Raw genomic sequence first — 12,530 nt, 5'->3', positions numbered from 1 at the left:
CATGCATCCTAAAAAGACAGTGGATATCAAAATTGTGAAGGCAGAAGAAACAAAAACTAAAAAATGTTTTAATGTGCTGTATAGAGAGAAGGAGGAGGAGGAGGAAGAGGGAAATATTATGAGTCTCTGAAGTTAGAAGGATTCTCTTGCCCTCAACATAAATAGGGAAGTTTGAAGGAAGAGTAAATTTAGAAAGGAATGTGATGATTGTTTTTTCCTAAAATATTAGAGATTTAATTCTCTAGATATGTAACACGAACAAAACAAAAAGCAAAAAGGAAAAGGAATAAAAGCAGTCACATGATATAAAATATCTCCATATAACTTTCAACTTTTAGCTTTCGGAAGGTGATACTCAATTCAGTTTGCCTTGTTCTTAGAAACCTCATCAAAATTCTCATCAAGATCTTGATCTTCATCATCATCATCCTCTCCAGTGGCAAGTGGTGCTTTACCATCAATAGGTTGTTTGGGCAGAGCCTATGCCAGTCATCTTAAGCTAGTCAGACTGTCAGCTCCAACCTGGTTTAAGATTCTGGGGAGCATTTCTGTTAGCTGCTTTGTTTCAGCATGGCCTGTAATAGTGAAACTGTTTGCTGCCAATGGTATTTGAACTTTAGGATTATTAAAGTGGATCAATGGAATAGGTTAGGCACAGGAGACACAGTAGTAAATGACTAGAGTAATCTATTGTTTGATAAACCCAAAGACTCCAGCTTCTGGGATAGGAATTGAGTATTTGACAAAAAATGCTGGGAAAACTAGAAGATAGCATGGCAGAAGCTAGGAATAGACCAACATCTTACACTGTATACTAAAATAAGGTCAAAATATGTACATGATTTAGAAATAAAGTGTGATACCATCAGTAAATTAGAAAAGGAAGGAATAGTTTACCCCTCAGATCTATGGATAGGAGAATAATTTATAACAAAAAAAGAGATAGAGAATATTATAAAATGCAAAATGGATGATTTTGATTATATTAAATTAAAAAGTTTTGTATAAACAAAATTGCAGCCAAAATTAGAAGGAAAGCAGAAAGTTGGGAGACAATTTTTACAGCCAGTATTTCTGATAAAGGCCTCATTTCTAAAATATATAGGAAACTAAATAAAATTTATAAGAATGCAAGTCATTCCCCAATTGAGAAATGGTCAAAGTATATGAACAGTTTTCAGATAGAGATATCAAAATTTTCTATTGCTATATGAAAAAATGCTCTAAATCACTATTGATTAGAGAAATGCAAATTAATACAAATCTGAGGTACCACCTCACATCTATCAGATTGGGTAATATGACAAAAAAGGAAAATAATAAATGTTGGAGAAGCTGTGGAAAAATTGGAACATTAATGCATTGTTGGTGGAACTGTGAACTGATCCAGCCATTCTGCAGAGCAATTTGGAACTATACTCAAAGGGCTATAAAGCTGTGCATACCCTTCAATCTCCCAAGGAGATCTTAATAAAGAGAAAAGACCCACATGTACAAAAATATTTCTAGCTGCTCTTTTTGTGGTGGCAAAGGATTAGAAATTGAGGGGATGCCCATCAACTGGGGAATGGCTGAACAAGTTGTTGTATATGAATGCAATGGAATACTATTGTGCTGTAAGAAACAATGAGCAGGTATATTTCAAAGAAACCTGGAAGGACTTATATGAACTGATGCTGAGTGAGATGATCAGAACCAGGAGAAAATTGTACACAGTATCAACAACATTGTGTGATGATTAAATGTGATAGACTGAACTCCTCTCAGCAATACAATGGTTCAAGATAATTACAAAGGACTCATGATGGAAAATGCTCTCCACATAAAGAAAAAAGAACTGTGGAATCTAGACACAGATTGAACCATACTATTTTTACTTTTTTGTTTCTCTTTCTTCTTTTTTGAAGTTTTCCCCTTTTGTTTTGATTCTTCTTTAATAACATGACTAATGCAGAAATATGTTTAATGTGATTATACATATATAACCTATATCAGAATGCTTGCTGTCTTGGGGAGGGGGGAGGGAAGGGAGGGAAGGAGAAAAATTTGGAACTAGAAATATTATAAAAACAAATCTGGAAAACTATCTCTACATGTAACTAGAAAATAATAAAATACTTTTTATGATTAAAAAAAAGTAGATCACTGTTCCCTGGTTGGTGTTACTCATAGGGTTGTGCCTAAAGTTTGGCAAGTTTCTCTTGGTTCATAATTACTTCTTTAATCTTGCTGGATCAGAAACGCAGTTGCATAGATGACCCAGGGTGTTACTCATGGGGTCACAGGTAGAGGAGCCAAAGATAGGGGAACACATGTGGGATAGCAAGATGTCAGCCCGATGATTCTGTTTTGCTCACATTTATTTTGAAATATCTCTAGGACATTCAGGAATAAATATCTAGGATCCAGGTAATGATGTGGGATTAGAGCTCAAGCTCATTTATGGGTGAATATTTAGAATTGGTGTCACCTGCATGGAGAGCATATTTGAACACTTAGGATCAGATTAAGATCATCAAAATAGAGAGTGCAGAGTAAGAAGGGGAGAGGCCAAGAAAAAGGCTTTCAGACCCATTCACCCACCCAGACATAGGAGGCAGGACATGGATGATGATCCAGCAAAAATGAATGAGGAATGGAGCAGCTAGGTGGTGCAGTGGATAGAGCACCGGCCCTGAAGTCAGGAGTACTGGGTTCAAATCCGACCTCAGACACTTAACACTTACTAGCTGTGTGACCCTGGGCAAGTCACTTGACCCCAATTGCCTCACTTAAAAAAAAATGAATGAGGAGTGATCAGACGAGTATAAGAACCTAGGACAGAGCAGTGTCACATAAACCAAAGGAAGATAAAAGATCCAGGAAGAGCAAAAGAGTGACAGTGTCCACAGCTTCCAGGATTTTAAAAAAGTATGAAAACTGGGAAAAGATCATCAGATTCAGGAGTTAAAAGATTACTGGTAGCCATGAAAAATGAGGTCTCAATTGAGTGGTGAGACAGAAGTCAGGCTAATAGGACTGAGAAGTGAGTGGGTCATGATGCCTCCTAGAAATCTGGCAGTAAGTTTGCAAAAGAGGCAGTGAGATATATAAATGTGTGTGGTTTGTTTGTAAATATTTAACAACCAGCTTGGTGGGGGGAGAGGCAGAGGTGAGGGGTATGTGCATGGCATACTTATTAAAATATTAACATTTTCTCCATTGTTTTAGTAAGTCTAAACAATCAATAAAACAAAAAAATCAAGCCCTAATTTATAGCATTTTCTGATTCTATAAATATTGAAACAGAAAACTTAGACAATAAACTCTCACAAACTGGTGCAAGCCAGGTCTAGTACATCTCCAAATACCATTAACCATTTCTTCCTATGGTTGATAGTACTATTAGACATACTGTCTAGTACCTGTAAAATTTCCTTAGTCTGTGGAGCATGGTATGTGATTGCTTTTTCTATAGGGATTGATTTTCTTTCTATGGATGAAGCTTTTTAGATGACTTGCCTACAGAGATTCCAGGGATTTTTTAAAAATTTCATTTCTCTTCTGTCACATCTTCTACCCACCAATCACTGGATACTGATTTTTGACATACAAACCCCCTTCTCTACTTCAGAATATTTTTTCTGGTTTCCTTCCTGAATTTTCCTCTTAATCCCATCTAAGAACATATAAATTGAGGCAGAAAGAGAAATTTTTCCAGTAATCTTGGTTTCCCTTCTAGCATGAAGATCAATCTACATTTTTATTACCCATAATTGGTGACCACTGATCACAGAAAGCAAATATAATACAGACCTTTCAGGTCACTAACAAATTTCACATTGGTCCTTACCTGATGGTTGGGATGAGGATAAGAGAGAATCACAACTGAAATATTTATTAAGGAGGTAGCAGCTTTATGATCTCACAGAAAGTGACAAAAATAAGACACATGTGTACAAATATGTATTTAGAAGAAAAATTAGCAAGTTGAAGTGTGCCTAAGGGAAGGTTACAAAGATAATAAAGGATTTGGAAACCATTCATTTGTTTATTCAATTTTAGGAGGTAAAATAAAGATAGTAAATTCTAAATATATTGCTACCTAAATTCATGTGTTATAAATTAACACATCAAACATGACATGGTGCATCATTTGACTGGGAAGAAGGCAGAGTAATTGTTTAACCCAACTTCTACTTCTCCAACCCCAAAATCTACTTAAAATGAATTATGTGCCTTATATAGAGTAAAGAAAGATACATGCACAAGATGAGAAGGCAGAAACAGTGAACAGGTATAAAAACTATCTTCTGAAATAATATTAGAGAATTTAAATACTTAGGACTGACACTTAGTGCCACCCATGTCCCCCAACCCTGCAAAAACCATACAAACAAAGCACTTTGTATACTAGGTATAGTCAGTTCAAGCAACCTCACAGACTTGTGCTTCAGTCTAGTTGTAGCAGACACTCCCTCGTTCCTTGCCTCAGATGAAATCCTCCCCACATCCAACAAATGGTATTAGACCTTGATTCTGTCCACCCACAAATTTATAGCAGATAAGTGACAAAGGGCAAATAGAGATATGCTACCACCTAGTCTGCCATAGGCAGGCAGAGAAGAGAAAATAATTTCTCTAGTCTCATCAAAAAAAAGTATAAGAACTATGCCAGAAAAGGATAAAAGTAATGAAAGGAAATTAACAGAAAAGTAGCTAGCAGTTAGGTGATGCAAGAGTTAGAGAATTGAACCCAGATTCAAGATTATTTGAGCTGAAATCATGCCTCAGACATTTACTAGCCCATTACTTAGGCAAGTCTTATCTGTGGCACCTACTTCACAGGGATATTGTAAGGATCAAAAGAGATGAGACACAAAGCACTTCTCCAATTTTAATATGCTACAGAAATGCTAACTAATAGGTTAGAAGCAAGGGAGGAGAGGTATTGGAAGCAGGGGCGTCTTGCCTCTGATGTGAATAAGAAAAGAAGACGTGTCAGTGGTTAAAAGTTGGGTTTCATCTGAGGGGAATTTTTACTAAATGACACTACCTTCTCTAGGAAAGGATTGTGCTTCCCCGTAGAGGGGATATATGAGTTAGCAGTTAGCAACCCTTGTGGTATGTAGGGCATAAAACCAGAGAAAAGATAACTCAGTCTAAGAAGTGATGAATGATTATGGTGAAAGCAGCAAGACAGGACAGTACAGGATCTCACACCTCAGGATGCAGAATGACACCCAGTACACAATATTGCTTCCATTGGATACTGTTTCTTTCATGAATTGATATTTCTAAGAGTGAGAAATAGCCAAAAGGGGATAGGGGATAGCAAATAAGAACTACAAATATAATACAATCTAAATGAGTCTTTTAAAAAGGAAATTCAGGGGGCAGCTAGGTGGCGTAGTGGATAGAGCACTGGCCTTGGATTCAGGAGTACCTGAGTTCAAATCCAGCCTCAGACACTTGACACTTACTAGCTGTGTGACCCTGGGCAAGTCACTTAACCTCCATTGCCCCATTAAAAAAAAAAGGCAATTCAAAGTGGATATTGCAAGAGGTACACGGAAAGTATTAAGAAGGAACAAGTAAGTACATAAATTGTTGAATAGAATTCAAAAGAGATTAGAAGGGGTGAAAGAAATACGGAAGACAAAGTAAAGGAAAATTTCTTGGGAAAAAGGCCATTGGATGAAGTGAAATGATAGGAAGTATATTTGGATAGAGTAAGAATACTGGTCACACCCAGTAGTTTTTCTATAAAATAGCAGGGAGTTGAGTGTAGGATAAATTGACAAAAACTGGTGTATACTTATCTACCTGAGTAGCAGCAACAGCTGTGAGGTCAACCTCTCCAGTCTTCCCAGGATTTCAAGAACTAAATCAGAATTTGTGATATAAGGGTAACAGGAAACAAGAAAAAGAAAAGGTCAGGCTGAACTGGGTCAGAGAAGGAAGAGATTGAGGAGGGCCATAGGTGCTACAAGCATAAGAAGACTCACTCTGAAGCTAATGATTTTCCCTCCCTCTTCAAGAACTGAGAGAAGTTCCAAGAAAAGGTCTGCTTTTTCCCTGACTGCCTCTCCCAGTGCTTTTCCATTAATAAACATGTGATATAATCTACTTGATACTTTACCCAAACATTTCTGATCACTTGCATTTTAGTTCAACTATCAAGAGGCCAGAAGACAAATTAAGGCACAGAGCCAAATTTACAATTTAACCAATTCAAGAAACTTGGGAAAGGGTGGATAAACAGGAGCAATTTGGGAAAGAAAGGCAACCTTTGGCAATAGATTAGCATCAAAGTGGTATAAGCAAAACTCAATCTAAATGGCAGAGTGTTGACTTCTGTTAAGGCTAAAATTCTAGCTAAATTATCTAAAATATCTAATGAGTGGTCGCCAATAAATTATAAGCTTTAGCAAGAGTTAGACTTTTAAGTATTTATTAAGGAGAATAAGAATTTGGTAAAGAGAGAGAGAAAGACCTACATTCATCTATCTATTAAAGGGAGAGCACATTTCTAGCTCTGCTCTCCACCAGAGTGCAAAGGAAAGAGAGCGAGACAGAGCGCCAGTCTCTTCCTCCTTCCTTCCACTAGCCAATGTCACTTCCTGACGCCAAAGAAAAGACTCCTGGTCTTGCCCTCAAAGACCTTCACTTCATGGGTGGAGCTCTTCTACAGTAAGTCTCCAGCAGGTGGCGTCATTCCAATCGTTTCACTTCTCAGAAGAAAAGGTAGAAATCAACATAAAATAAAAAGATGGAGGAAAACACAAGCCCAACAGCCATAACCTTAAATGCAAATTATTAAACAATGTACTACAATTAAAGAGAATGCCAGAATGAATTAAAAAACAACAATTTGCAAGGATATATATATATATATATATATACATATATATAAGAATGAGATATTAGAACAAAATTTACTGACAGATGATTTAAAAAAACTTTGAGAATATTTTAAATGACTAGCCTAATTTTGGGGGGTGCTAATCTGACTGGGATACTAATCTGGGGATTGTTGACTAACTGGCTATCTGACTTCATTAATTTAATGTGGGCCGTTTATAAAGTGCCACCACACTGCTCCACTCCCAAATTGATAAGCAAAATATTAAGAAGCCTCTTAATTAAATATTCAAAGCAGAGTTTATTTATGAGATACTTATTAAAATTAAGAATACGGAGAAATAAAATATACAACCTGACTGCATAGCAGTAGGTCTCTTTCCACTGCGGTCTCTTTCCCACCTGCTGTGCCTCAAACTTTTTTTATTACAATAAGGGCCTTAGCTGCCTCTTGCCTCAGGCTATGTTACACTTTATTTTAACTCTGAGACCCTTTCACTTTGTAAATCCCGCTGCTTCTAACTTTCCTCTCCTTACTGCCACTGCTGAACCCCTGTGTTTCTCTCTCACCGACCTTCTGTCTGTCTGTTGGGTCAGTCTGCCCTTCGGCCTATCTCCTAGTCCTTCTCATCTTCTCCTGCATCCTTGTAGCCCCGTCTCTAGTCTGCGCGCTCCAACCTTTCTAATCTAGTCAGTTGCCGCTTGACCTCTTCTCTACCTTGTCTCGTCCCTTGGAACCTCTCTAATCTCGTCAGCCCCCCACCCCCACCCCCAGTCCTCTTCTCAGCCCCCTGTCACCTTGTCGGAACTGAACCCCTTGCTGTCTAACTCCCCGAGCTATATATATCTTTTCTTCGGGGCTTCCTGCACCCACACACCAAGCTAATCCGCTAGCCAGGGCTGCGGCTGGTGGGGGGGGGGTGCACTCGAGCCTCACGTGCTTCAGGCTATGCCAGAGCCCAGCATCTCTCAGATACCTCTGCTCAGGTAGGAGGGAGGTAGTGGCTTTTCCCCCCCAGCTGTCTGACCTGGTGTCTTGTACAGCCCACAGGGCTTTTTGGCTCAGCTGAAGCAGAAGAGGAGGGGAAGAGACACTGAGGGCCTAAGGCTTTCTAATCTCAGCCTAAAGGTAGGGTCCCCAAATCAAAATAAATTTCCACAAAACCAAGAATTGCAATCATGATCTTAGATAAAGCAAATATAAAATTTCAATGTCAAAAGAGAAAAACAGGGAAACTCCATAGAAACTATATAAATAATGTGTGAGAGCTTATATACATACATATGCATATATATATATATTGTATACATGTCTACATATATGTATTTATTATACATGTGTATTTGTTGTTCATTTATCCAGTCATGTCTGACTCTTCATGACCCCATGGACCGTAGCACTCCAGGCCCTTCTATCCTCCACGGTCATCCAAAGTCTGTCCAAACTCATGTCCATTGCTTCCATGATACTATCTATCCATCTCATCTCTGCTCTTCCTTTCTCCTTTTGCCTTCAGTATTTCCCAATATTAGGATCTTTTCCAATGAGTCCTGTCTTCTAATCATGTGGCCAAAGTATTTAAGCTTCAGCTTCAGTGTTTGTCCTTCCAATGAGTAGTCTTAATTAATTTCTTTGAGTATTTACTGATTTTATCTCCTTGTTACCCAAGGGACTTTCAAAAATCTTCTCCAGAACCACAATTTAAAAACATCAAATCTGTAACACTCAGTTTTCCTTATATTTCAATGTGCACAGCTATACATTACTACTGGAAAAACCATAGCTTTGACAATACAAACCTTTTTCAGAAAGGTAATATCTCTGCTTTTTAGTATGAGATATAGTTATATACACATACATACATATATACATATATCTGTATATATATATACATACTCATTTTATTTCTATCTATGTATCTATAATTGCTTAGGATCTAAATTCATAAAGGAAAATTTAACTTCACAAAAAGATGTAGATAGTAGGACAAATCTTAAACTTCAATGTTCCTCTCTCAGAGGTGGAAAATTTAATAGAAATATAAAATGGAAAATAAAGAACTGGACATAACATTAAAAGCATTAAATCTAAAAGACCTGTACTATTTTCTGGATTGGAGCCTCAAAGAATATATATATTTTCAGAACCACCAAATATCATTATGAAAATTGACCATGTGCTAAAACACAGAAAAATTATAAATAAAATTTTAAAAGTAGTAATATTAAACATCATTTGCAGGGCACAATGCAATAAAATGGTAACTAATACAGAGAATACAAGCAAAGAATACAGAATTAATTGGAGATATAATAATGAATAGTTGAAAAAAATCAAAATCAAAAACTTTGAAAGAGCATGATAACAATGGGACACATTCCATAATATCTAGGATACAGCCAAAATAGTCCTGAGGAAAAATTTCTTTTCTGAAAACATATTTTAATGAAACAGAAAAGAAGAAAATTAATGTCAAATGAATTTGTAGTGTGTCAATGGTGTGAACAGAATGAGACAAATAATATATGCATGAATATGAGAATACAAATGGAAAGGACAATAAAGTGAAACGGAAAACTTCATCATTATGATGACCAAGTTAGGCCCCAAAGAAGAGCTGATAAAATATAATTCCTTTCTTTTATTACAAAGGTGAAGAGTAGGGGTATGGAATATGTGTATATAATGTAGGATGCAGTTGATGTGTTGGCTTATTTTAAAATCTTTTTTTTGTTAAGCATTTATTTATTTATTTATTTATTTATTTATTTATTTATTTATTTATTTATTTATTTATTTATTTATTTATTTATTTATTTATTTATTTATTTATTTGGGGGGGGGCAGGGCAATGGGGATTAAGTGACTTGCCCAGTGTCACACAGCTAGTAAGTGTCAAGTGTCTGAGGCCAGATTTGAACTCAGGTCCTCCTAAATCCAGGGCCAGTGCTTAACCACTGCGTCACCTAGGTGCCACCAAAATCTTTTTTTTTTTTTTAACAAGAGAAAGTTCACTGTATGGTGTGAGGGACACATCTGGAAATAAAAGTGATGTGAAAACAAAAGGCACTTTAAAAATTAAACAAAAACAACACATCAAGCATCATAAGATATAATACAAGTAGCTCTTATTTATGACAAAGGAATTAACTCATTCTTCATATAATCCTAAATTATCAGGGAATTTATTTGATTTCCAGGATGAGAACCAAGAGATCATCTAAAGAACCTCAAAGAAAAGGGATTATCTAGTAGAAAGATTTGGTAATAGTATCAAAAGCTTTGGGGGGGGGGAGTGCAGCTAGGCGGGAAAGTGGATAAAGCACCAGCCCTGGATTCAGGAGGACCTGAGTTCAAATCTGGCCTCAGACACTTGAGATTTACTAGGTGGGCAAGTCACTTAACCCTCACTACCCTGCAAAAGAAAGAAAGAAAGAAAGAGAAAGAAAGAAAGAAAGAAAGAAAGAAAGAAAGAAAGAAAGAAAGAAAGAAAGAAAGAAAGAAAGAAAGAAAGAAAGAGAAAGAAAGAAAGAAAGAAAGAGAAAGAAAGAGAAAGAAAGAAAGAAAGAAAGAAAGAAAGAAAGAAAAAAGTTTCAAAGAGATAAGAGATGATGAGGATTAAAAATGACCATTATATTTTATTATTTAGCAGTTCTTTAATAATCTCTGAAACAAACGCTTCTGAAGAGTACAAGGGACAGAAAGTTGATTGCAAGGCATTAAGGAAAGTGGATTATGAAGAAGTAGAAAGATTGAGTGCAGACTGGCTTTTCAACAAATTTAACAATTCAGAGAAGAAAAATGGGACAATAGCTGAATGGAACACACATTTTCAAGAAAAGATGGCTTTTCTGGGATTGATGAAAACTGAGCATGTGTTTTGGCAGAACAAAAAAAAAAAAAAAACCCAGTGGCTAAGAAGGCATTGAAGGTGAAATAGAGAGAGGGAAGACTACTGAAGCAAGATACTATGGGAGGGAAGATGAAATTTGAATCAAGGGGAGAGGTAGAAGGATCAGAGTAAGATTGTCTCTTCTGTGATCAAGGGAAAAAGAGAATGTGATGATAGTGATAAATTGTGAGCCACTCTGGGGGAAATCAAATCATATGGCCACAATTTTCTCAGTGAAATACAAGGCTAGTTTTTTTTTTTTTTTGCCATGAACTTTAGGAGAAGAGTGGCAAGGGTAGTTAAGATGAAAAGAGAAAAAAAGTTTGTAACAGTTTCCATGGGGAGCACTCAGGTCCATTCATGATCAATTTCTTAAAGTTCAAGGAATTTGGGGGTGGCTTAGACAAAATTCTGGTTCAAACTCTTTCCAAGGAGCATCCTACTATTTCTAATTATTTGATGAAGATATTAAGCTGTCAGAAATACTGTGACACTCTTAGTGTTAATTTGTTTCTTCATCTTCCTATACATTTATACTAGAGGTTAGGATCAGATTTGATGATATCTAAATATATCCTTCCTTTTTGTGCAGCATACCTCGATGAAGTAACCTCTTTATTAAGCTTCTTCAGGCACCCAGTTAGATACATGGTGGGTTTTATAATAGTGTCAAAATCAAGACTTCCCAATCCTACTTTATATAATTGTTGTTACGTATTACCTGCTGGTATTTTAGGTTTTTATCTGACACAAATAAAACTATATGTTATATAATTTGTATACATATGTATGAACGTATATGTGTGTATGTATGTATCTGAGTATGTCAGTTAGTAAATGTGGATTAGGACACCAATTTGAAAGAGAAATATTTAGAGTACTATTAGGATCTTAATTATATGAATAATAGCTAATCATCAAATTGAGAAAGTTGACTAATTTTTTATGATGAAACAATTTTATAAAATTATCCATGATCAAATTTGAAATTAAAAAGGACACGATTAGTTGCAATAGTCACCAAATCCTATCAGCTCCTTTAGTGTGAATTAAATAGTGACTGAATAGAATATAAGATACGTATTGCTCAAAATTCTGATTTTTTTGTAATTAATTTTAAAGCTCATTTATTTGGGTAAGTAGAATATTTTTAAGAATCTATATTTCTTTTAATGAATTAAGCCCCCAATATGTCACTATCATTTTCAAACAACTTCTTCTTTTTCCTAATTTTTCAAATTCTCTGAGTCCAGTAGTCAAGATCAGCATATTAGCATCTACTTTTGTGTTTTTAATAAAAGACCCTGTAGGGGGTGGGGGGAGGGAAGTCACATCAAAAGATCTTCCTTTTCTGCCTGGCTTCAATTTCTTCTCTTGATCTAAGAACAAAAAAAAAGTCCTATACCCCTTTCTTGCTATTTATTGAAAATTACAAAACTCAGCTTATTTATAATATAATTTTCTATTATAGAACTATCTGGAAATAGGAATGGATTACTGTTCCCAAATAGGATGCTGAAATTAAGTTGGCCAGGCTGGGAGAACATATAGTGGACACCTTAATCTAAACCATTTGTGAAAAGTACTATCATGAATTGTGAGACCCAATTGAGTACCTAACCTAATTAGAAAATTTTCCAGGATCTTAAACTAGGAATTTCAGAAAGTCTGATCTTTTCATAAGAAAGAAAAGAATGTGCTATTATCACCAACTTTCTTATTCTTTTAAAAGGTTTTAGATTTTTCCTTCCAATTTGGAAGCAGATCAAGTTCTTGAAGAAATGAAACATCTTT

At 35.9% G+C, this 12,530-nt stretch overlaps 1 protein-coding gene across 1 annotated transcript; it reads right to left on the bottom strand.

The window, feature by feature from the left end:
• Positions 1–360: 360 nt before the first annotated feature.
• On the bottom strand, positions 361–633 carry LOC122745493 (transcription factor BTF3-like; the record flags this gene model as incomplete). The annotated part of the gene is given in 1 exon segment (XM_043990819.1): positions 361–633. A coding segment is annotated over 1 exon segment (273 nt), but the record flags the coding sequence as incomplete, so codon positions are not given.
• Positions 634–12,530: the final 11,897 nt, after the last annotated feature.

Source organism: Dromiciops gliroides, chromosome 3, assembly GCF_019393635.1.
Source record: "Dromiciops gliroides isolate mDroGli1 chromosome 3, mDroGli1.pri, whole genome shotgun sequence".
Taxonomy (NCBI): Eukaryota; Metazoa; Chordata; class Mammalia; order Microbiotheria; family Microbiotheriidae; genus Dromiciops; species Dromiciops gliroides.
The sequence above is the reverse complement of the archived record's forward strand: the minus strand, read 5'-3'. Positions and strand labels throughout refer to the sequence as shown.